Genomic DNA, 27,929 nt, shown 5'->3' with positions numbered 1-27,929 from the left:
ATTCTTCAGGTGTGGAGGTTCGGGTTTAAGTCCTCATAAAATGTGAAGCCTCCCCTGATGGCAAAATGATAATATTGTTGTCTTGTAAACAAGGGGCTCTGGGTTCGAGTCCTCATAAAATGTATAAGATTGAAATACATGTGGCAAAATAATATTTCCATACGTGAGATTTTGAGAATAATTACTGCTAGTTGATATACAACTCCCAGATCTGAAAACCTGGTAAAAAATATTGTACAACAGAGCAAAATTATTTTATATTGGGGATCACCCAAGCCTAGTTATTGTTTTGGCATAGTTCTGTTTTTTTGGACCAAGAAATTTTATATAAATAAACAACAAAAATGTCAAAACAAAAATATTGCAATCAGTGTAATAAAAATATATCTAGTTCTCATTGGGCCAGGCACCGGCATATTTGTAAGCCTAGGAAATGCAGAAAGGCCACAAAAATGTGCCCAAGATGCCATAGAATATTAAGCAAGGCATATTACAAATGGCACAAGTGTAATTCTTATGTACAGTCATCAGCATTGCCCTCACAACCATCTACATCTTGGCTGAAAAGAAAGCATGAAGCACCTGTTAATGCTGGACCTGCAAAGCAGCCACGCTATGCACCACCTATCCATAGCAGTTTTAATGGCCAATTAAGAGATTATCGGTTTGTATCAGAGCCAAGATGTGGCATTAAGAATTTTTTGAACAGTAAAAAACCTGATGTACAGGCAATTCTTAATGCACAAAATGGCTCTTATAAGCTCTCCCTCAAATTGTTTACACAATATAAGAAACCAAATGGCACAAAATTTACACAGCCCCACATAACAGAAACTGTACCTGTATATTCAAATACAAATTCAGACAGAATAATAAACAGTTTGATGGATCAATTGAATATTAAACACTCTGAATTTGCAGCAAAAGAGTCTGGATGGAGCCTATGCGGCTCTCCACACAAGTTATATGTTAATATTTCTGAATTCAGCCCATTACAAGGATCTACATATCTGCCATTACCTGACAATATTAAAAACAAAAGAGCCGTGGTTAATATTGAAAATACCGACCAGAAATGCTTTTTGTGGTGTATTTTAGCTGCTTTGTTTCTAGTTTCAAGGCATCCTGAGAGAATAACTTATTACAAACAACATGAACATCTTTTTGACGATGCAATGAAGGGTTTAGAATATCCAATGTCTATTCAGAATATTGATAAATTTGAAAAAAAGGCCAGAAATATCAATGGCAAACAATTATCTATTAATGTATTTATTTGTTCCACTGGCCGTGGCAATTGCTTGATAGAACCTCTCAGAATCAGTACAATTGATGATGATTCTGCTGTTCCAATTGATTTGCTCTTAATTGAAGGGGATGGCAAATATCATTACACTCTGATACATAATCTTGAAGCTTTAGTGAGAAAGCAAATAGACAAATCCAATACAATATTCAAGTTGTGCAGAAGATGTTTAAGTGTATTTGATGGTAAAAAAATAATAAAAGGGGTTTGTAAAGTGAATGCAGAAATTGCCAAAAACAAGTTAATTGAGCATCTGAAATACTGTGGGAACCATAAACCTGTTCATATGGTGATGCCTAATCCAAGTGAAAATTGCAAATTCAAAAAATTTGAAGCCTTGTTGGAACACCCAGCATATATTGTCTGTGATTTTGAATCAAACCCCAAACCTCTTGCATTCTGCAATCCAGATCCTGAAGAATCTTCAATTACACCATACCAGCTACATGAACCTTCCAGCTTTTGTTATGTGATTGTACAGGATGGTGTTGTTACTAAAAAAGATTCATACTTGGGGCCAGATGCCATCAAAATATTTGCACATAGAATAGAAAATGAGTGCCGTGACATAGCATCTAATATTTTATTAAAATCAAAACCCATGTTGCCTTTAACAGAGAAACAGATTGAAGATTTCAACAATGTAGAAAAATGCCCGGTATGTGATTCTGAATTTTCAGATAGAAATATCAGGTGAAACACCATTCTCATACAGATGGTAAATTCTTAATGGCCCTGTGTAATAGCTGTAATATTAAGATCAAGAGACCAAAATTTGTCCCCATATTTTGCCATGGAGCATCCAATTATGATTTTCATCATTTGATCAGATATGAGGGGTTTGACAAGCAGAATTTAAATATTTTAGCTGAAAATGATGAGAAATATATATCTATTAGCAAAATAATTAAAGTTAATGGTGTTCCTATTCACATAAGATTTCTTGATTCTTACAGAATTTTATCTGCTAGCCTGGCCACACTGGCCACTCAATTATCTGATGATCAATTCAAAATTACATGTGCTTTGTTTCCAAATCAGGACCTGAAATTAATTAGGCGGAAGGGTGTATATCCATATGACTATGTTACAGATTTTTCTAAATTTGATGAGTGTTCTCTGCCACCACAAGAAGAGTTTTACAGCAAAATCAGAGGATCTGGAATCAGTGATGATGATTATCACCATGCCCAATTGATGTGGAACAATTTAAAATGCCAGACATTTGGTGATTATCACATGGCATATTTAAAACTTGATGTGACCCTCTTAGCTGATATACTTCAAGCATTCAGAAAATCTTCCATGCAAAATTATAGACTGGATCCAGTGTATTTTTACAGTGCCCCGGGCCTAGCATGGTCTGCAATGTTTTTGAACACTAAAATGCAATTGGATCTGATCCAAGATCAAGATATGTATCTGTTTATGGAGCAATGTATAAGAGGAGGCATGGTGCAATGTTCTCAGAGATATGCCAGAGCAAATAACAAATATATGCCTGATTATGATCCAGCACGGCCATCAAATTATATACTGTATGTGGATGCAAACAGCCTGTATGGTTATGCCATGATGCAAAAACTGCCATATGCAGGGCTTGAATGGGTTGAAGATTTCAATATTGAAGATCTTCAGGACTTTGATGACAGTAATTATGGCCTATTCTTAGAGGTTGATCTGACAATTCCTGATGATTTACACAACAAATTTTCTGATCTGCCCCCAATTCCTGAGGTTCAGTGCTCACCTGGCTCTAAACAGAAGCAGCTCATGATGACTCTGGAGCCAAAACAGGGCTATGTCTTATATTACAAAAACCTCCAGTTCCTGATGAAACATGGTGTCCAAGTGACCAAACTTGGCAAAGTTTTGAGATTCAGGCACTCAGAATGGTTGAAATCATATATTGATACAAACACGGAGCTTCGAACATCTGCAAAGAGCCAATTTGATAAGGCCTTGTTTAAATTGATGGTCAATTCTGTATATGGCAAAACAATTGAAAATGTCAGAAAACATACCGATGTTAAAATAATTACTGACCCCAGGCTGAGCAAAAAAATGGTTGCAAAGCCTAATTTCAATTATAGAAGAATTTATGATGAAAATATGGCACTTTTCAACATGAAAAAAACAAAGATTAAGTTTGATAAACCTATTTATGTAGGGGCTGCAATATTGGACTTGGCCAAATTACATATGTTAATATTGTATTATGATGTGCTGAAACCTTTTTATGGTGATAGTGTAAAATTGATGTACATGGACACGGATAGTTTTGTTCTTGATATTCAAACAGAAGATGTTTATCAAGATATTTCCCAGCCTGAATTGTTTCAATATTTTGATACCAGTGAACATACAGAGATTCAACACCACCACAACAAAAAGGTGCCTGGCAAGTTAAAAGATGAGACACTTGGTGATGTTATTGTGGCATTTGCTGGGTTAAGTGCCAAGATGTACAGTTTTAAAACATGTAGTGGTGTTGCTGCCAAAAAGGCCAAGGGCATTGGCAAAGTAACTGTGGAAAAAGAGCTTGAATTTGAAGATTATAAAAATTGCCTCAAATCCCAGAGTTTAATCAGAACATCAGAATCCAGAATTCAAAGTGTGGATCACTTATTGACTTCAAATGTTGTAAGAAAAGTGGCTCTGGACCCACATGATGATAAGAGATGTATTTTATCATGTGGCATACATACTTTACCATGGGGTCATTGTGATTTGAAAAATGGTAATCAATGCCCAAACACAGAGCATGATTTGAAATAAATAAACATGCCTATGAACTTATTTGGGTTCAAAAAACAGGCTATTATGGAGCTGCCAACACCACAACCCTCTTCTGATATGATATCTAAACTGAGTGGCTTGTTAATTATTCATCTGAACAGCATACTTACAGATATTGATGATGAAACAGGCAAAATATTGTACATATTTAACAATAATTTAAATCATTACCAATTACCTGTAGGTGGGCAATTACAATTTATTACAACTCCTGAGGGTGATGTTAAAATTTCAATAGGGAGAAATATATATAGAATTAAGCACTCAAACATGGTTTCTGGCACTGTTTATACTGTTTCTGCTGGTGATTGCTTATATATTGAGGTCCCTGGATCCTATGATAAGCTTATACCCTTTTTTATAGAATTAAGAATCAGATACTCTATAATAAATAACCACTAAACAAAATGCCTAATGATATTTTTGGCCATACAAGACATGAAGATCACAGTGATGAGATTCTTATGATTGATGTCAGAGTCAAGAAATTAAGAAGTGATTTACAAGCTTTACAAACTACACTCAATGCCAGTCTTCAATTAGAAATTACAAATTTACAATCACAATGCATGGACCCTCTTCTTAAAATTGATTCTGAACTCAAATTGCTGCTTCAGAAATATACTGATTTGGCCACATTGGATAATTTTCAAAGTTTGGAAGAGGCTGTAGCAGCTCTTCAAGCCAAATTTAAGACCCAGGCTAACAACTCTGAGCAATTGAAACAACAATTGGAAGAGCAGATAAATAATGTCCAGACACAACTCCAAACAATTGTCAAAAGCATAAAATCACAAGAAGATTTTGATCTAGTGATTTCCACTCTAAAAGAACAGATTCAGTCACTCCAAATACCTAATCTGGACCCTCTGAACAATGCCATAGCCGAGGTTAAAGAAAAAATTGAGACACTTGAAAATTTTATGAACAATTTGCCATCTTCTGATGCTTTGAATGCAATAACTCGGAGTGTAGCAAATATTAAGCTGCAACTTGAAACATATGAAGATTTTGGAAAAATTCAAAGTTCCATAACCCATCTTGAAGGTACAATAGCAGCAGTGCAAAATGATTTGGCAAATGTACTAGAATCCAGATTGCCCGGTATTGTAGATACCCTTGTCAGTGTCCAGCAACAAATCACAAAGCTTGAAAACCTCAACACTGAATCTGAACTATCTCATTTTCATCACTTGATAGATGATATCCAAACAAAACTTGAAATTTTACAACAATCCACACCCTCTCAGGCAGATATAGCCCTGCTCCAAAATGCTATGCAAAATGTGGCTCATGCTTCTGAATTAAATGATGTGAAATTGGCACTTGAATTTTTACAAAATACAGTATCAAATTTGCCCACATCACAGGAACTTAAAAATATTAAGAGAGCAGTGAATCGCATATTGAAATCAGAAGATATCAAGAATATCCAGGCAGAGATCAAACATCTCACTCAGACAGTGGCCACTCTACCAACAAATCAACATATTAATGAACTGCATGCCCTGTTTGAGGATATCAGAAGGCAAATCCATGATCTTACAGCTCAAAATTCAAAATTGGCAATTGTTGAAAATTTGCAACAAATTGTAGCTAATATCAAGCAACAGCTAGGGACCATGGAATCCAATCAAGCAAATGCTCTGTCTGTTTTTGCCACCCAGCTACAAGAAATTGTGCAACAATACAAAAAACTTGTTGTGGACATAAAAATTAAGCCAGGCCATGATGATGTTGTTAGGACCATCAATGAGCACCTTGAATCTGTAACAAGCAGATTGCTCACAGCAGAAAAGGAAATAACAGGCATAATCGAGAATCCAAAACATTCAGTAATTCTTGAATTGTACAGCATCCCCAACAAAGAATATGATTCTCCATTTACACCAGGTGGCAAAATATATATGCTGTCCCCTGCACAATTTTATTACCAGTTCTTTGTTGGGGGCTCATTGAGACCAATCAAGATCAAATATTGGCTTCAGCCACAGGCACACCACTACCCCACCTTATCAATAACAAATGCTGATAACAAAGTGAAAATCACCAGTGTAGAATTGGAGGATTTTACAGATCCCAATACATTGGAAACAGCCTATACTGAAGATGATGGCTCTTTGGAATTTAAAATACATATTGGGGACAAATTATATTTAGAAAATCCTGCAGTTTCAGCTGCTGAACACCCTATAGTTGCAATATTCTTGTTTACATATTATGTCTAGAGAAATTATTGTTGATGAATTACACAGACAAGCCCGACATAATTTTAAGAGACTCCCAGTAGTCACAAAAAGCATAGATGATTTATGGCAAAGCGACTTGATTGAAATGGCAAGTGGACAGTTGAAAAACTTAGACAAAATCAACAAGGGCTACAAGTATCTACTCACTGTAATAGACACATTTTCAAAATTTGCCTGGGCTGTGCCACTCAAATCCAAGACTGGAAAATGTGTTACAGAAGCCATTAGGACAATCATCAATCAGAGTGGAAGATCCCCGCGCTATTTGCAAACAGATAATGGCAAAGAATTTTATAATTCAGTGTTTCAACAATTTATTAAAAGCCAGGCAATACAACATTATTCGAGTTACAGTGACCTTAAGGCCTCAATTGTAGAGAGATTCAACAGAACCTTAAAAAATCTTATGTATAAACAATTTACTCTCCAAGGTAATTATAAATGGATTAATATTCTTCCAGAACTTCTACATAAATATAACAATTCTGTCCATTCCACAATCAACATGAAACCCTCTGAAGTAACTTCATCTGATGAGCAAAAATTGATCAGCACTGTTTATTATCCTAGATATCAGCCAACAATAAGAAAGGCCAAATACAGGGTGGGTGATCAAGTAAGAATCAGCAAATATAAGCACTTATTCAAAAGAGGCTTTACAAGAAACTGGAGCACTGAATTATTTACAGTGGTTCAAGTTAAACCCGGGACCCTTAACACATATATAATAAAGGATCACCGAGGAGAAATTCTCAAAGGCAGGTTCTATGAACAAGAGCTCTGCAAAACTAAACAGCCTGACACATATCTCATAGAAAAAATCATCCGCAGAAAAGGCAACAAGTTACTTGTCAAATGGCTAGGACTTCCAGAACACAGCTGGATCGATGCAAACAAAATAATAATATGAGCACCTGGGATGTTATAAAAAGGCTGCCAGAACCTGAACAACAGAATAAGAGAAATGGCAAATTGCTACCTGATAATATTAGGTGTCTTATTGTTGGGCCATCTGCTTGTGGTAAAACTACACTAATGGTTGATAATTTTTTATTGGCACCCAACTGGTTATACTGGAAAAACAGGCACTTGTATATCTTCTCTAAGAGCTTGGAACAATTAAAATATCAGCAGCTGATGAAGCTATATGATGGATTGGATATTGCCACTTTTGAACCAGATGTTAAGCCACTTGATGAATGTCTCGATAATTCTGTTGTTGTGTTTGATGACATTATATTGGATAATCAAAACAAGGTTAGAAATTTTTTTACACAGGGCCGACACAAAAACATTGATTGCTTCTACCTGGCACAGACTTTTTCAAAAATACCCAAGCAACTGATCCGGGACAACAGCAATTTTATATGTGTGTTTCATCAAGACCATACCAACCTCAAACACATACATGATGAATATGTAGGTGGGGACCTGAGCTACAATGATTTTTCCAAGATTTGCAGTAAGTGCTGGAACCAGGACAGTTATGGGTTTGTCACAATTGATATGACAAGAACACCCAATAGTAGCAAATACAGAAATAAAATCAACAATTTTCTAGACATTGAAACATAAATAAATAACCATGAAAAGGCCAATTATTGATGATCTTAAATTAAGAGATTATCTTGTAAAAAGATTTAAGGGATGGAAATCAGAGAACCGTGGAATTTATGAAAAACACAAACAAACAGAACAGCCTGTAATTGATGCTATTAGTGAATTAGGTAAAAATATCAAAACTGTTACAGAGCAGAATCAAAATTTGCTCACAGAGCTTGTACCTGTAGCTGCAAGAAACATATTAGATTATCCATTCACCCCACTTTCCAGTATTCATACACCTAGTCCTATTGCTCCTAGAAGAATTGAAGCTACTCAGGATCCTATTGAATTGGGTCTTCTTGCTCAAAAATATTTAACCACACCTAAAGACAATAAAGATGAGGTTTTTGGCTTATATGCTGACACAGAGCTTGATGGCAGCATCATACATAGAATTGGCAATTTCAGAGTAACATTTATGGGAGATGATATAATTGTATATTCAGAATCTCGTCTCGGAGAAAAAGGTGCTTTTGTTAAGTACCCCGGAACACCTGGATTGTGGGAACTGATGACTAGAAAAAGGCCTGGCAGCTATACAGATCAAGATTATGAACATTACAAAGAAATATTAATAAAATCAGATGCTCTGTACCAGAACAATGATCCCACACAAAAAAGAGTCAAGTCGAGCAGTGGGGCAAAATACAACAATTTAATCAAGCCCATATGGTCACAGATCAAGACTTGCAGTGGAATCAAACAATACAACACCCTGCCTAAAGAATTTGTGTGGGTTGATGATGTCAGGAAACTTGTAGATAGGTTATTGGTGATAGCTGGGGAGGAAAATGCTGGCAACAACAATTTTTACAATGAAAAGGTTGGAATTATGGACATGATAAGCACCAAATTGTCTAATTTTATAGTAAATGACACTAAGGGGATTGGATATCTCATAAAAATTATTAATACTCTACCACCTAAATTTTGGAATATTTCTGAGGGTCGGGGCTTGGTTAATGACATTATAAACAAGTTGCCATTTGAACTACATATTCCAGGCTATCAGTATTGTGGTCCAGGCACAAAATTAGATCATAGATTAAACAGAGGTGATCCTGGTGTTAATCCCTTAGATGCTGCTTGTAGAGACCATGATATTGCATACAACACACATTCTGATCTTGACAAGAGACATGTTGCAGACAAGAAATTAGAAGAGGCTGCATTTGGCAGATTTGTAAGCAAAGATGCATCTTTGAGTGAAAAAATAGCAGCATTGGGAACCACCATAGCTATGAGCACCAAACAAAAATTGGGGTGGGGGTTGTGAATATGTATATAATAAACCTACAATGAAGGCCAAGGGTGTTATGTATCAAATACCTTATGCAGGTCTCAAATCTCTTAAAACTATTGACAGTCTTTTGACCAAAAAGCAGCGCAAGAAAAAAAATTCTTGTATTGCAAAGGGGCATGGTATGAAATTGTTGCTTAGTACCCCCCAATTAAAAAAATTACAGCAATCAAGAAAAAAATCACATGTGGGGGGATTCATATTTACCATCCCTGCCATCTTAGCTGCTCTCGGGGCTGTGGGGAGCTTGGCTGGGGGATCAGCTGCCATAGCAAAAACAGTAATAGATGCCAAGAAAAATAGGGCAGAATTAGATGAATTGAAGCGCCATAACCTAGCCATTGAGAAACAAGGCAAAGGTGTTAAAAGAGCCATGAATAAGTTTAAAAAAAACAAGAGCCGCTTACAAACCAAGATATTGAAGCTTTAATCAAGCCACTGGGCATCAAACATTTTAGAGGTGTGTACATGTCTGATTCTTTGCCAGAACAACCACTCAACAAAGAGTGTGGCATTGTTAATTTGGATAAGTACAAAAATCAAGGCACTCACTGGATTTGTTATCTTAAATATTTAAAAAATGAGGCATTTGTATTTGATTCATTTGGAGGTGTTCCACCTGAAAATTTAATAAAGTATCTAAATTCAGCTAATCTTTATTACAATAATGCCCGTGTTCAAAATTTCAAAGATGTTAATTGCGGACATTTGTGTTTATCTGTTCTTAGATATATGTCTCAAATAAATAAACCATCAATTGAAGATTTTCAAAAAGCCTTGTGGTATTTAAAACATCATGGGGGTATTCCATCTCACCAGCCAAAATTCAATATTAAAACTTAAATTGCATGATGACATAGTATATCCCAAAACAATAGCTCTCAGGGCATTTTATGGCATGTACCTAATCCCCAATATTACACACCACAACAACACAATTGCAGTAGGGGATGAAAAAATTGTCATCACTCCAGGGCAGTATAATCTCTCCACTCTAAATGCTCAATTACCCAGAGGTGTAGTGTTAAGTCAAAATTCTGTCACTCACAGAGTAGAAATTGTATCTGCTACAGAAACAGTGGATCTGGCTACTATAGGAGAGCTGTTAGGCTTTGAGAACAACACAAAACTTGAACCAGGCATCAAACACACTGCTATGAATATACCTAAATTCTTAGCCATAGAGACTCTGAATATTCACTGTAATGTGGCTGAGGGTATGATCACCAAATCAAATGGCATAGGCACTCACAAACAAACAGGCATCATTGCAACATTCAAACCTAATTCTGAATTCATGGAGCCAATCATCTACAATCCATCCCCAACATTATATTTTCCTGTGTGTCATAATAGAATAGATAATATTGAATTGATGGTCACTAATGAAAAAGAAGAATTAGTTGATTTTGCTGGAGCCACAACAACTGCAATCATAGAAATTAACATTTAAATAAAAATACATACAAGAAAAAAATAAAAAATATTGAGAGTTATGAGCTACAATCATTCCCCCCAAACAGGAGGACATTTGCAAATTTAAATCAACCCAACACAGAGGTTGAGGTTGATCTTGATGTAGGGGATGGATTTATACACCCTCACAGAGCAGATCTATACATCAAATTTGATGTTGTAAAGCTCGATGGTACAGATTATCCGGCAAATTCAAATATAAGATTGGTAGATAATTTTGTGCCACATCTATTCTCTGAAATTGAGATCAGAAAGCATGGTGTTGTTATAAACAGAGTGGATTATCCCGGCATTACCTCCACAGCTTTGGCCACATTAAAATTATCCAAAACCGAGGCTTCATACTACAAAATCGGTGGATTTGAGGCTGGTGATAAGATATTATCTAAAAACCACACTGTGCTGTTCCCGATGCGCCTATTGCCAGGATTCTTCTCAGATTATAAATATATTATGTGGAAGGGTGGTTTAAGAATTACATTTAGAAGAGCTGCAAATGATAACAATGCTTTGATGAGGTACAGTGCAATAAACCCCACAGGAGAAGCTCTGCCTGATACCCTACCTGATGCAGGCAAATGCATTATTCAGACTATGGAGTTAAGAATCCCTGTTGTTGAATATGAGGCCAGTTATGCTCTTAAATACAAAGCAGATATAATAAAAAATCCACAGATTCCTCTGCAATTTTATACATATCAATGTGTACAGAAGCCCGCAACTGGTTCTTATTATGAGTTTGATGCTACAAATTCATTCTCCAGCATACAATTTGACATGCCTGATTTTGTAGTAGTATTGTTTCAGGCTGGGAGACACAATAATCAGGAAAAAAATTCAAGTAAATTTGATAGCTGCAACATCAAGAACATATATCTTAAAAATGGCAGAAATGAGGTATTTTCTAGAGAAAATTACAATTTAGACATGTCCAAGGATGATTTCCTCAAATTATATGAGGCATTTTCGGCTTTCAAGAGGGTCACTACTGGCAATACTGACATGTATTACACACCAGATGAATTCAAAGCACAGAGACCCATGTTTGTAATTAACACTTCAAAAAGGAAACAAGTTGTGGTGAATGACAGGACAAATATTAAAATTATCTGTGAATTCCATGAGGCATTACCTGATGACACCATATGTAGTGTTATTCTCATAGGTGAAAAATCATATGTTTATGATGTAAGAAATGAGAGAGTCACGGAGCAATTCTAGAGGTCCGATTCAAACACAGATGCCCTTTGATTATAAACCAATAATACCAACACTTTGCTGTCAGGAAATATATTACTTACCCAAATTTTATAGCACCTCTGCTCGTGGCAGGAAAGCTCAAATATATCACATCTGCATTTTGCAGGAAAAACTCAAATATATCACATCTGCATTTTGCAGGAAAATTTTTATTACTTACCCAAATTTTATAGCACCTCTGCTCGTGGCAGGAAAGCTCAAATATATCACATCTGCATTTTGCAGGAAAAACTCAAATATATCACATCTGCATTTTGCAGGAAAATTTTTATTACTTACCCAAATTTTATAGCACCTCTGCTCGTGGCAGGCAAGCTCAAATATATCACATCTGCATTTTGCAGGAAAAACTCAAATATATCACATCTGCATTTTGCAGGAAAATTTTTATTACTTACCCAAATTTTATAGCACCTCTGCTCGTGGCAGGAAAGCTCAAATATATCACATCTGCATTTTGCAGGAAAAACTCAAATCACATCTGCATTTTGCAGGAAAGCTCAAAAACACAGCACATCTGTTACAGAAAAGCTCACACACAGCACTTCTGCTACAGGAAAGCTCAAATATATCACATCTGCATTTTGCAGGAAAAACTCAAATATATCACATCTGCATTTTGCAGGAAAGCTCAAAAACACAGCACATCTGTTACAGAAAAGCTCACACACAGCACTTCTGTTACAGGAAAGCTCAAATAACACAGCACATCTGCTATTTGCAGGAAAGCTCAAAAACACAGCACATCTGTTACAGAAAAGCTCACACACAGCACTTCTGTTACAGGAAAGCTTTTACAATATTTCTGCCTATTGCAGAGAAGCTCTTACAGCACATCTGCATTGCAAGAATACAAATACAATGAATATTACTGTAAGTTACACACACACTCGGGGCTTATATTATTGCGACAAGACCAAACCTAAATAAAAGCCAATATAATTATTACTAGGAATTTCCTCAATATGATGGATAGCAAGTAATTTTCCCTGAAAGGGTGCACAGTGTAGATAAGAATTTTCTCTTTGAGTCCCATGATAAATGACATGTAATTTCCCTCTGAAAAAGCATAGTGCAGGTTATGCCAGCAGATATAATCTCCCAGGCATACAGAAAGAAGGCAATTACTCTTTGATGATGAATAATATGTTATTTCTCTCTGAAAAAACGCAGTGTAGATTATATCTGCTGGCATAACCTGCACTATGCTTTTTCAGAGGGAAATTACATGTCATTTATCATGGGACTGATCAAAAGATTGGAAAGAACATGGAAGCAATTAATTATGTTTGTTCGCCCCCCTTCCATTGTATTGATCAGGCAATTTTGCCTGCATAGTTGAGCTGATATTTTACCCAGACAACAGCAATAATAAAATTCTGGTGATTCCCAATAGAGAATAATTTTGCTCTGTTGTACAATATTTTTTACCAGGTTTTCAGATCTGGGAGTTGTATATCAACTAGCAGTAATTATTCTCAAAATCTCACGTATGGAAATATTATTTTGCCACATGTATTTCAATCTTATACATTTTATGAGGACTCGAACCCAGAGCCCCTTGTTTACAAGACAACAATATTATCATTTTGCCATCAGGGGAGGCTTCACATTTTATGAGGACTTAAACCGGAACCTCCACACCTGAAGAATTGGGGTATAGGCCCCATCTTGGCATTGTCTTAAGTATGGGCAAATCTATCTGTTGAGCCTTCACCTTTTCTACACTAGAAATTCAGAATTTCTTAAAAATCAGAGCATATCACACCTGAAGAATTGGGGTATAGGCTCCATCTTGGCATTGTTTTAAGTGTAAGCAAATCTGATTGTTCAATCAAATAGCCTCGCCTTTTCTACACTTGTAAGTTGGGTTTATCCTATATACTTTCCCACTACTCGCTACGAGTTCGGTAGCGTTGTAGACAATATGACAAAGGTGGATATTACATAATAAGATCCTTAGGAAAATATTTGGACCTAAAAGGGATAAGGAGACAGGTGAGTGGAGAAGGTTGCATAATTTAGAACTAGATAATTTGTATTCATGTCCAGATATTATTAGAATGATTAAATCAAGAAAACTTAGGTGGGCAGGCCATGTGGCACGAATGGGAGAGGAAAGAGGAGTTCACAGGATTCTTGTTGGGAAACCTGATGGTAAGAGACCTGTGGGAAGGCCAAGACGAAGCTGGAGGAACAACGTTGAGATAGACCTAAAGGAAATCGGTAGGGATGGAAAAGAGTATATAGATCTTGCTCAGGATAGGGACAGATGGAAGGCCTGTGTTGCTGCAGCCATGAACCTTCGGGTTTAAGAAGGCTAGAGAGTTAGTTAGTTTGAATATTACATATCACTGTGTCAGAAGGCATTCCTTAACTTATTTGGTATTACCATACGTCTTTACCTTCTTTTTCGGAGATTCTGGCATAACAACACACCCAGTCAGGACAGTGCGAGGTAAGTGGTTTATGTGTTTTAAACATTACGTTACCTAGTGAGGTTATGTTTTACATTGCTTGTTTATATGCAATTCGACGTATGTTTTATGATTTTGGCCGATTTCAGAGTAAGATAAGTTCTTCCGCGTCCTTTTTTTAAACTGCGATTACACCACTGAACATTAGAGAAGTGCTGTAACTTTCCTGATTCAACTTGCGTGTTTCAACGTTTGTCTGGCGATGTGAAGGACACAATGTTTTTAGTTTCTTATGGTATTGGTGATTATAATAAGCAGAATACCTATTTGTTTAATTTAATCGAGAAAAATGAACCTCGATAGGCATACAAAATGGACAGAATAATCGGAGACGAAAGTAGGCGCAAGTTTACCAATAAGTATCATGTTACGGTGAAGTGAAATTCCAGCTTCCTCCGAATAAAGAAAATCCTGCGTAGGGTAGGGACATGGTGTTCGGTTGGGTTGTTTCTTGTACATAAGTTTTACCCCGTTTTTTCACTTGCGTATATTTTCTCCTAGTAAACAGCACAAAATCTGTGAAAGTATTAACCGCAATGGTTCAAGAATGGTTCAAGAATTTGCAGATAAACTTGAGAAACCATATTTAAAAGAACCTAAAAAAATTACGTTATAATGTTAAAAGTCTCCTGAGTATTGAAATGAAACATATAATGTCATTTTTCTCAAAATGAACTTTGGTTGGGATCTGCCGTTATCATTCTGAGCGCCTCAATTGCACATTTTCCACAAACCTAGCAGAGTCATAACTAAAGAGATTTCCCGGTTTGTATGATGTTAGCAGGTCCAGGGACAAACCTTATAAAAATGCTCATTCGCTTCGAGGAGAGGAACTTGCCACTTTTGGCTAATCGCGACGATTAAGATGAGTGATGATGGGATAGAACTGATGAAGACACCCACAGAGAACATCCATACCAAGAAATTGTAGTAAAAAAAAATACACTATTCCCTAAACATAAAATGCCAAACTATCAATACGCTAACAGAGAAGACCTGTTCTGGATACAAGAATGAGTTGATATCAATACATTTTTCACTATTATTTTAACTAGACTTCGGATATTATATTTTTAACCTATTTTTTCCTTCGCAGGTAATTAAGAAATAACAGGTTATGTCAGCATTTCATCATAAAACGCAACACTTGAGGTTTTATAGTGGCTAAAATAAGCTATTTTACTTGTTAGAACCTATTTTAGGTATTTGTAAGATCTTACAGGATTTTTACATCACACAGAGGTATCTGTTCTGTTTGGAAATGAAAAAATGCAATGACTAACTTGTTTGAAATATACTTTCTGTCGATTTCCCTCCCTCTTAAGTCCATAATGTTTTTCAAGCTCTAAACAAAGCTAACCTGCACAGTCCAAAGTGCAAACTTCTCATCTACGTGGTCTTGCTTACTTTTGCGCTTTCTAGCATTCACGCATTACGATATAACATTTCAGCATTCAAATTTATACCACTGACTATGCTTCTGTTCAAATATCATTTTCAGTATACAAGATCATCCTCACAGATAAAAGGCGGGAGTTTTGTTTGTGTATAATATGAAAAAGATTGTTATGTATTGTGCACAAAACTACACATGATACATTTATCATACCGATAAGTAACTTTTGCTAACACACAAGTAAGGTAGGGGCCCGAATTTCGTCCCCGCGCCCAATTTCGTCCTCCTCGGCATCTCGGCCCTGTAGCTAGAAATGCAATCGGCGCCAGCACTCCAGGATTGGGGAAGTCAAATAGAACCAATTGTGAAACTTTTGGGCTCTTGACATTTTACGGTCCGGTGTAATAAAGAAGTTTCAGTTTTGTGATAAGGTGAGTTCTTGCAATATCATTGTTAGCAGTCATTTAATGCTCAGTATGAGTGTAGGTTTTATATTCGCTGCATGTCACTGGCCTAGGTACGTTGTCAATATAGAAGGGTGTGTGGGTTGTGTTCCGTCAAGGTCACTTGTTTGGTTTGAATTGGTGTTTTATAGTCCACTTTGTGCACATTAAGGATAATCGGAACTGGACCTACAGTTTAAAGTGGGATCTGAACCACTATGTGCCTCCATCGGATATCGAACCTTGCACCCCTTGATTACGAGGCAACGACGCTACCACTGTCCCATCGGGGAGGTCAAGATCTCTTATTGAAAAAGTAGGAACCGCCATGTAAGTTTGAGGGTTGTTAATAATTTCGTCCCCTATCATGTTCCTAATTTCGTCCCCTATCATGTTCCTAATTTCGTCCCTTATCATGTTCCTAATTTCGTCCACGGGATCCGCTGCACAAATGTTTCATATGGTTCCATGAAACAGGCTGCGGCGTCAAAAGCTGTGTGCAATTTATGTGTGAAAGTTAAAGCCTCATGTTACAAACACAATATTGTTTCCGAGTTGCGCTAAATTTGTTTTCAGTTCACCGCATTCGACTAATTATGTTCATTATGATCACTTTTCTAATAACGTTTTGTAAGCAACATGAATACCTTGGCAATTAATTACCTTCTTTTTTCAGACCTTGTTTAGGGGGACGAAATTAGGCACGTCTTTTCTTTGTTTTGCAACATGTGAGTACTTTTGATATTTTTTTTGTACCAACAATATATTATACAGGCGCTTTGCCTTGGTTTCTGGTAAAGGGATAATTGATGAAGGTTACATAAAATTTTTTGAGCTCTAACGTCATTTCATATGGTCTTCAGATACGCAAAAGTGACTGGGTGACGATATTTTGGCCGCCTACTTTATTAGTATTGCAATAATTAGTGGACAATTTTGAAAATTATGCATAGAAATGAAAATTTGGTTAGAAAGTTAATATTTGATGGTTATAGGCCTATATATCTATATTAGAGCAAGTATTGTACACAAGAATCTGGAATCACAGTAAATGTTACATAAATGAAAATCAACATGGTTTCATTCCTGGAAGGTCAACAACAACAAATTTAATTAATTTTGTTCAAGATGTTCATGCAGCATTTCAAAATCGATTACCTATACATACGATCTATCTTGATTTTGCTAAGGCTTTTGATTCAATTGATCACAATATTTTATTACGCAAACTTTCAAGTTTCGGGTTGACTAGTGATTTTCTTGTCCTCATGGCCTCATATCTTAATGGTCGAAAACAATATGTAACCTATAGACAATCGAAGTCGTTTGAATATATTGTGAAGTCAGGTGTACCACAAGGATCGAATCTTGGACCACTACTTTTTGTATTGTTTATAAATGATCTACCATTACAAATTGAATATTCTAAATGTCTCATGTATGCTGATGACATAAAGATTTATAAACAAATTACTAATGATGGAGACATTAGGAAACTTCAAGAGATTTAGATATGGTGTATGAGTGGAGTATAAACAATGACCTTAATTTTAATATCAAGAAGTGTTCTTTTATGGAGTTATCAAGTAAAATAAATACCTCTAAAATCTCCTATTTTATGTGTGGAGAAGAGCTTGATTTTTAAGATATTTGTATTACAAAAAGTATAATGTAACATCATACTATAATAACTTATACAATGACCTACTTAATGAGTTTAATTATGAAAGTCTTATTAATAGAAGGGAAATAACACAACAAATATTTCTGTACAAAACAATGACTGGCATCATAGATAACCCTACTTTTCTCCAAAAGATATGTTTCAAAGCAAGGAAATGTGGCTTAAGGCTGCGGCAATTCATGTCTTATGATATTCCTAAAACAGAAAGATTCAAGAATTCACAATGATTTAGAATGTCCTTTGCGTACAACAAAATATCTATATTGCAATCTAATCTTGATTTTATTATCTCAATCAATGAGTACAAAAAAATATTAAGACAAGTGTTTACAACATAAATTATAAGATTTAGTGTTATACTTAGCAATATATCACTGCATGTGAATAAAAATGACATGTTTCTTTTCTTTTTTTTGTCTTGTTCTGTATTGTTTTGGGTGAAGCGCTGCTAAATTGCTAATTGGGTGTTATATGATTCTATAGTATAGTTTAGTAATTTATATTACATTGTATTTGTGTATGTGTTCTACCTGTGTTATGTCTCACTGTATTATATTATGTGTTTCTCTTGTTTTTGTATTTGTATTTTTATTGGCTACCTTCTGTAAAAGGAGATAATTTCTCTGTTGAAGGAAATAAATAAATAAATAAATATATCTATTAAAATTTTTCACGGTTTCTTCAAAGAAAATTCTACAGTTGTACCTAACTAGTATTTTTCATGAAATTTGAATCATTTTAAGTTTTTGCGAATACAAACTTTAGGATTTTTTTAGTCTAATATTTTTAGAATCTTTTTTGTATGATTTTTAGAACATATTTTAGAATTTTTAGGACCTATATTAGGATTTTTAGATCCTATTTTAGAAACCTAAAAGTACATTTTTTTAGAACCTAAAAACCCGAGGACTACCAAATTATGTGTGTAACACATTCTTTCTTTTGTAATATACAAGGTGGTTATAATTAAAGTGACGGTGTTCAGAGTGCTACAGCACGGGCTGTAATGAGAGTAGCAGTCTGAAACTTCGTAGATATGCTAATGAAGCAATGCGCTCGCGAATTATGAAAAAAAAAAAAAAAAGTTCCAATTCTCGCCACCAGGGTAAAAAACGGCGCTGTAAGCAGTCAAAACGTGGAATTTTCCGTAACTCTGACGTCAAAGTCGGTGAAATTGCCTAACCATTGTGTGAGCTCCCTGGTTGTTGTTGGTGACGCTTGTTGCTTTTTCCTTTAGTAATGTTCATGTAATTCGAATAGTGAAATTGTAGCGATATTTTATTACAAAGAGTATTGTTTTCTGCGATTTATAGTGTTTTTCCTGTAACTATACCAAGTTTTGACTGCTTACAGCGCCATTTTTCACCCTGGTGGCGTGAATTGGAACTTTTTTTTGCATAATTCGCGAGCGCATTGCTTCATTAGCATATCTACGAAGTTTCAGACTGCTACTCTCATTACAGCCCGTGCTATACCACTCTGAACACCGTCACTTTAATTATAACCACCTGGTATATGTAATTGTATATTATAAATATAGAATATAAAGAAAAAAAGCGGGAGAACCGATAAATTCGGAGCAACTAACGTCCTGGTTTATTTAAAGGCACCAGGACATAAGCGCATATCCTCGAATGTATGTGGTGGAGACGGACCTGCTAAGTATTCCGCACCTCCCTCTGACAATCGTCAAAGTACATGACATTCTTCCTCAAACAAAACTCTATTTCTTTTAAATTTTGAAAAATGTGGAACATATTCTTTGGATTAAATGGTAGAATATCAGAAAAAACCTAACCTTGTTCCTCTATTTTACACTAAATTTTATTCCATCTAATGTCTTTTTGCTTTGGTTATTTGAACGTGGTTCCTGTTATTAATTATAAAAATAAACAAGCTTTCTGATTTTTCTAACTTGAAATGAATGATGCCAATTTCCTGCGGGGGGGGGGGGGGGGAGGGCAAAGTCACTAGTAACCAGTTACTAAGTGACTGACGTGGTAGGGCAGATTTGATTGATTGGTATGATTTTTGTACTTCGCGTTTCTGCCAATTTTGGATAATTGCGAAGTGAGGATGAAGGGATTATGAAAAGCACACATTGACAACCATCAACACAAGCCCCAGAGAGGATTGTACCGGCCATGGAATAAGACGCTAGTCTTCAAAATGCCGTCCAGGGATGGAAGTAGAGTTGACATTTGATAGGACAGAATGGAATGCCGTTTTGTTAACAACAAACACCAGCTCTTTATACTACGGATACTTGCTTTCATTTGCAGAGTAGTGTAATTTATTGTTAGTTTTGAACATCTCGCGACGAAAGGGCCGAGCCAGATATTTTGTAACCACACGTGGGAGTTTCCAGGTGCAAAAAGCAGTGTTGCCACACGCTTGCCTAGTGTTGCCCAGTGGTAAATGACTCCTTCTGCTGTCAACATGCAATGGGAGAGAATGGGGGAACGTTTCATTTCCTAGCCTACTACGCCCGTTACTCTTAGTCACATCATGGACACCGAACTCTTGTACTTTTGGGTATAAGTTTAGCAATGCGGTATACCACAAGAATTTCCCGTCACCATGGCATCTAGACCAACCCGATTGGTCACAGGGTTCCTAAGTCCCTACCTACTACCTGTGGAAGAGCCAAAAATATAATTCCAATTCGGTTCTCTCATTGTGAGGGGCTGTAAGGTGAAAGCCCTTAATCCAACATGTTATGTTATTTCTTTGCAGATGATATATTATTAGCGCTTCCTGCATATATTTGGCTGATTCTTGCTAAGCACAATGGGCCTTTTCTTCGAGATCCAGTTCCTCGACTGCATTGCCATCGTAGCGGGACTCTTCGGTGTCTTCTATCTGTACTGGCTGTCGGCAATGAACTACTGGAAGAGGAGAGGAGTAGCGACAGTCGAACCAGAATTCTTCTTCGGCAACACCAAGGATGTATTCTTCTTCAGAAAGAATCTTGCGTACGTGTATGCCGATATCTACAAGAAGCTGCCAAACGAGAAGTACTTTGGAGTGTACCAAGGGATTAGACCGGCGTTCGTCGTCAAGGATCCTGATATGATCAGGACTGTCCTTGTCAAAGACTTTTCCCACTTCGTAGACCGTTCTTTTACCATTTCGGACGACAATGACCCTTTGCGATCAAAGAATCTGTTCTTCTTGAAAGGCGCGCCATGGAAAACAATGAGGGCTGTGATATCGCCGACATTCACCTCGGGGAAGATCAAAAGGATGTTCAGCTTGATCTACAAATGCTCCGATGACCTCGTTCGGTACTTTGAGAAGGCTGCAGAGAACGGAGCTTCAATAGAGATCAGAGACTCCGCAGCCAGGTACACCACTGACGTCATAGCGTCATGTGCGTTCGGAGTAGACGCAGACTCATTGAAGAATCCCAAAGCCCACTTTAGGATGGTCCTGAAGGAGATGATGGAGGACTCCAGCGTAGCTAGGAAGTTCAAGAGCGCACTCATGATCTACATTCCAAGCCTCTTCAAGCTGTTGAAGTTGAAGATGATCAGAGACAAGCACTCCAAGTTTTTCTTTAACTTGGTGTCTGATACTATGGACTACAGAGAGAAGAATGGGTTTTCCAGGAATGACTTCATGGACCTCATGATCCAGCTCAAAAAGAAGGGGAAGGTTGATGATGATGAAGATGACGTCAGCAGTAAGGAAACTGCCACAGCTCCTAAAGCAGGTAAGTGAACATTCTTCTTCTCTTATATCATTGAGTTGTTAATACAATATCAAATTCAATCTTAATTTAATATTAAAAATGTACAAGGGGAGTTTATCACGACAGTTTACATTAAAGTCTACTTCTAATTGCATATTTCATTGAAAACCAAAATCAAAATTTGTTCCAATAAGAATGTACATATTATTAAACAGCATTTTTTTCTCATTTAAGAACTGACAGAGGTGGACATTGCAGCACAAGCATTTGCATTTCTTGTTGGTGGATTCGAAACCTCTTCCACAACAATGACTTACGCTCTGTATGAACTATCTCTCAACCCTGATACTCAGAAGAAACTACAGGAAGAGATTGACGACACATTGGAAAAGTACGATGGAAAATTAACATACGAAGCGATTAACGAAATGACATATCTGGATATGGCTGTTTCAGGTTAGTTTCATTAACTGTATTATAACAATAGATTCAGATAAATGTTTTTTAAAGTACTAAACAATATTTGGTGTTTTAAGACTGTATTTGACATGTTCGAAAAAAATAATCAATCATTCAAGTATTTCAAGAACGGAGTAAGATTAGACTGTCCGCGTTATCCGAAACCATTGACTCAACTGGCCATGCTTTGACTGGTCGAGTCCACTGGCAAAATTAGGGGTGGAACGAGTAAGTGAAAACGGTTATGTGGAAATCGTTTGCTGATGAAAGGACATTGAAGTTTGAGGTAAATTTCTCGTATCGGACAAACATATTTCTTCAAATTTACAGGAGAAATTACTTACCGAATGCAGTTTCTTTAGACTTGTGGAAGTTCGGGGAAGTGTTTTCTCGCATCGTTCATTGAATTTTGCCGGTAAATCATATATTTTTCGATATAAATGTGTGACCGATGCACGAAAGCTCTTGCATCCATTTACTTCCAGGTGGATGTAGCTTGTGTGTGATGACGTAATCCCGGTCAGTGTTTCCAAACACGTGTTTTTGTAACTGTAGAAGGTACGTTTCCGCAAATGATTTGTGGGGCTATGTGTCAATGGTTCATGGGGCTATGCGTCAATGGTTCGTGGGGCTACGCGAGACTGGTGTGTGGGGCTACTCATATTTTTTTTCGAAACCAATTTTTAACTATTGTAACCTATAGTGACCCTACCTAACCTAACCTTACTAGAAATGGTTCGTGGGGCTATGTATGAATGGTTCGTGGGGCTATGCGTCAATGGTTTGTGGGGCTACGTAGGTATTTTTGGATGCAATGGGGTGGAAACACTGCATTCCGAGTACGGTAGTGAAACTGTGACCGCCATTTTGCGTGTTACCGAAGGCAAAAAGAAACTAAGAAAACTTACTCGATATGTCGCAAATAGAGCTTATTTCCGTGAAATAAGCGAAATGCCACCTTCAACAATGTTTCTCAATGTAGAATACGTAAGTACGAATATTAAATTTAAATGAACTAACAAATTTCAGCCGTCTTGCGGATATAAGAAATTTACCACATAATCAATCATTCAAGTATTTCTTCAGATAAATGTTTTTTTAAAGTACTAACAATATTTGGTGTTTTAAGACTGTATTTGACATGTTCGAAAAGATAATCAACCATTCAAGTATTTCAAGAACGGAGCAAGATATAGACTGTCTGCGTTATCTGAAACTATTGACTCAAACTGGCCATGCGTTGACTGGACGAGTCCACTGGCAAAATTAGGGGTGGAACGAATAAGTGAAAACGGTTACGTGGAAATCGTTTGCTGATGAAAGGACATTGAAGTTTGAAAACTAGTAATGTCGCCGGCAATAATTGCTCCCCCCAGACAAAAATTCGTGGTTAGGTTTCTATTGTAAATCTTGTGGTTTATGCATGTGTTATATTTTATTTATAATATTGAAAAGGAAGAAACATATTTATTAGTATCTCTAATTGTATTTACTGCTAGTTAATTCATATTAAATGCGAATAGAGAAGTGTATTAAACATGTAAATATTAATAGGATAAATACACACATGCACTTATACACATGAACTGTAACAAAGTATTATGTGATTGTTACGATATGGATTATTATTGAAATTTGCTAGTGAAGCTAATAAAAGTTGTAAACTCTGCTTGAAAAGGCAAATATATTGTTGACTTTGTGTTGCAGAAACCTTTAGGAAGTACCCAGCCGCAACCGCCTTGAGTCGTCTCTGCACGAAGACCTACACCATCCCAGGAACGAGGACCATCATAGATGAAGGCACTTCGGTCTCCATCCCTGTCTATGCTATCCACTACGACGAGAAGTACTACCCGAACCCAAAGAAATTCGACCCCGAGAGGTTTAGCGAACAGAACAAGAAGGAGCGACCCAACTACACATTTTTCCCGTTCGGAGAAGGTCCCAGGAACTGCGTAGGTAATGTCACTAGTATAATTAGTATATTACAGGATGTCCTCGCCCCATAACAGGTCAAAGTAGCTTTACTGTAAAAAAGTTTCTCGGAAACAACAGACATGGAACTACATTCATTGACGCAAAGAATCTTTAGTGAACATAGTTCTCATTATTAATAAAGCTTCTTCATTGGCAATCTGATTGGGTTTACAATAACAAGTCTATTGCGTGGATCATATCCATGGTGATTGATGCAACAGCATGCACCACATGACCATACACCACACACTACCACAGCTCCAGAACGTAGTGCAAAGGGTGCGGACACTTAATACACTACTTGACACCAAATCACCGTGTAACCAATTAGACGCGTGAGTGCAGATAGTCAAAAAGTGCAGCAAACTACACGGGGCTATTACTTTCAAAAGTAAGGCGCTGTAACTGTAACAGAGTTGCTCTTATGCAATATAAGTAACGTTATCAACAGTTACTCTTACAGTTACTGTACGACACATAGATTGTTAACTTTATAACGTAGAAGAGCTAAATTTTTCAACTCTGTTTCGAACAATGTGTCCTCTCTGGGTGCTAAGGTGAAAGGTTTTTCGTAAAATAGCCGTTACATGTAAGGTAGAAGCAACATGTGTAGCTTGCCATGTGCTTCGGTGTATAGTATCAATCCATAATATTATAATTTATTTAAAGCCTCTCTGATGCTTCATGTTGACCAGGGCATTCACTTGTTTATCTCAGTTGTCTCAACCTCTGAGGCATGTAAACAATGCACAGTGTTGTGCTATGAAACCTACTGAGGTATTCAGAATATAGGAAGTTCCATCAGGTGTATAGAGTCAGCTGTTTGCAATAGAGGTAGTAAAAATCACGATTCGGCATGGAGGAAGAGTCTCCATGGCCTGGGTGATATAGAGGTGAGACATACTGAGAAGGGACTGACTTTTGATTTGGATTGAGGAGAGAGAAGATCTTAGAGAAAGGAGTTGAGGGAAAGTGAGGAGAGTCCTGGTCAACCTGCAACGAAGCCTAGAGAGGACAGAGTTTATTTTATTCTTCGAAATTATCATCACTCTTCAGATAGACAGGTAATTATCCTAACCCAGCCATGATTCAGGTTCAGTTCATAAAACCCAATGAGTGACCATTGTATTTTCTAGTTGTTAGTTTTAGTTGCTAGGGTTTTAGTTTTAGTTGTGCCTTTCGCACTGCCAAGCGTTTAACTTATCATGTTAATGACGAGTGCTCTCATCATCGAGGATGAAGGATGAATAAGTTAATTGTGGAAGTGACTGGTTCTGATCCCCATCATTCTGTAGAATGATACGTGGTGGAGATGCTGGGCAGAAATCACAACCCGTCAACATCCTTGCTGACTGTGATTTATTTATAATAAATGTTTTTTCTTTAATATTTTATTAACGGTGGCCTGTGACAGAGTAAAAAAAAATATGTTACTTTCATTCTCTCTCTAGGACTGCGATTCGGCCTACTTCAGACAAAACTAGGCCTGGCTAGACTCCTAGCGGAATACAACTTCAGCGTATGCAAGGAAACACCAATTCCACTGGTTCTGAGGACAATAGGCCTGGTGCTTACACCAACTGGTGGTGTTTCGCTCAAGGTGCAGAAGAGAAAGTGAAGAAGTGTCAGTGTCGTGTCAGTGTTCATTATGAATTATTACATCTATTTTTCCAATGGCAATCGCCATATTTGTGGACTAGGGGGTGTTGATAAACTAGTGGTGCCAGCTTATACGTGCCCGTTATTTTACTTTATTTTAGAATAAAAGTTCCCGCGCATAACAAATCAAAATGTTTCATCATTATACAGCTAAAGAATTCTCAGAACTTCATTACCGACCGAGTATTATCAAAAATATTTCATAAAAATTATTACATGTTCAATATGATACTTTTCAGTGTTCAATGTTATTTACACTATCCTTCGACACATCGCTATTGGGAAAGTAAGGAAGGATAAGGGCTTATAATCAGGATGAGCATCAATAGGCACAAAAATAATAACACTCAAAATGCAGTTATCTGCGAAATTAGGCACATATGATTAAAACAGACAAAACAGCTGTTATAAAATTCATGTATCTCTCGGAGAGATGGCTTCGAACACTATATTTTCTGGGCAGAGAACCAAAAATACATTTTAGGGATAATCCTCTACCTGTGTACTTTTATCATGTGCATAAAATCACACAACAATCAGCCTACCTAGTGTTCTCTTCAAAAGTTGGTGCCACTGGTATAAACACATGGTAAACATTATGTGTTGAGACAATACACAGATGTTGATGTAACCATTGCAAATCATTTTGTAATTAAATAAGTTTGTATTCAGTACTTACCAACTGTTTTTCTGTATGCAACGAATACAAAATAAATCACACTACACTTTTATGTTCCCACTTTACTGAAAAACTTTGTACGCCGTTTCGACAAAATATACATATGTATAGTTTCTATAATGTACATATACTCACTGGTCAGAAGGTATATCATGGTACACTTCCCGCCAGAGAGTGGTCTGTCGTCTGTTGCAGTTGTTACCAAATGCGTGAATATAGTGAATGGTCGTGGTGCTGCACGAAATCTTTAAGGGTAAGCAAATAATATGAAAGCAATTAGAAGGAATATTCTTCACTTTCAACATCTGAAATATCTTCTCACTATGTGTCAGTTGCCTTTCCCTACCCTCGATTAATAGGGCAACCAAGGGTTCATATTTCCCTCCAAAAGAAAATGGCGAGCTCTGGTTGGCAGAGAACATAGCACGTGGTCTCCAGTGGATGGAAGCACTCGCGTGTCAATGTCTTGCAGCAGACGACAGACCAGCCAGTGGCGCGAATTGTACCAGAATAAACGTTTTATAGCATAAAAGCATATCACACTTTCTTCGCAAAACAAGCGTCAGATGACAAAATAATATATTTTAATCTTATTGTTGTTGCGTAGAGCTCAAATACCCACAGTATGCAAACAGATTTCTAATGAGAAATTACAGAAATGCTGTATCAATGTAGGAAGTGTTGTGGATAGATAAGAAAATGTTCTAAAATAACTAATGATTTATCAGAATGATACTGACTTTCCACTTTCCTAGATCAGTCATGAAGATGGTTACGAATGATGAACTGATGAAATAGTTGAAAAAGAACAACATAAAAAACAGCTTCTTCTGTAGCTGAGCTTGTTGGGAGTATTTATCTAAAAAAGTCTCGGCTCCAAAGTTTCCGGTCTCAACCATGCCATGTGTAATTCATTATTCTCTCTCTTTCTTGATTCATCATCATCTGTGTGATTAACATACACTTGTAAAGCAATGTTAGAAAACAAATACGAACTATTGATTTGTTGTTGGCTATCTTCTTGTGTATCAGGAGACATATAATTATGTAAAATTAAAGTTGATTGGCAGTAGATGACACGAACCACCACCATTAGCAGCAGGTGGTCGGTATCACATGTGGGGAAGCGGCACAATAACCCATAATTACTTTTTTTTTCCAGAGATCTAAAATAATCTGAGCTTATTGGTACTTAGTCAGATGTAAACATTATTATAATTAATTTGTATATTTCGTATTATTCTTGAAGGTTAAAAGCAAGAATTATGAGAGGCTAGTAAAAGTTTCTAAACTATTATTTTCTCTTTGTTTAGGATGTATATCAGTAATTTTATGTATGTATGTATGTATGTATGTATGTATGTCAAAACATTCCATGAAGTCACGAAAGATCAGATTAGTTACTTAATTGGAAGCACCACCATCCTATAAACTCGTGACACACCTTACACAAATAATCACTTTCG

General features: G+C 36.7%; 1 protein-coding gene across 1 annotated transcript in view; it reads left to right on the top strand.

Moving 5' to 3' along the window:
* LOC145996333 (uncharacterized) overlaps window positions 1-27,929 on the top strand; it is a 109,891-nt gene that overhangs the window by 20,716 nt on the left and 61,246 nt on the right. The window contains exons 2-5 of the mRNA XM_083132764.1: window positions 20,732-21,710; window positions 21,924-22,145; window positions 23,856-24,107; window positions 25,577-25,739. Coding sequence (XP_082988890.1) covers window positions 20,786-21,710; window positions 21,924-22,145; window positions 23,856-24,107; window positions 25,577-25,739 — 1,562 coding nt within the window. The 5' untranslated portion in view covers window positions 20,732-20,785. The remainder of the gene's footprint in view (window positions 1-20,731; window positions 21,711-21,923; window positions 22,146-23,855; window positions 24,108-25,576; window positions 25,740-27,929) is intronic.

The sequence above is a fragment of the Lepisma saccharinum genome, chromosome 12 (assembly GCF_977018435.1).
Source record: "Lepisma saccharinum chromosome 12, izLepSacc3.1, whole genome shotgun sequence".
Classification (NCBI taxonomy): domain Eukaryota; kingdom Metazoa; phylum Arthropoda; class Insecta; order Zygentoma; family Lepismatidae; genus Lepisma; species Lepisma saccharinum.
Note: the sequence above shows the minus strand (reverse complement) of the source record. Positions and strands in the feature narration are given on the sequence as shown.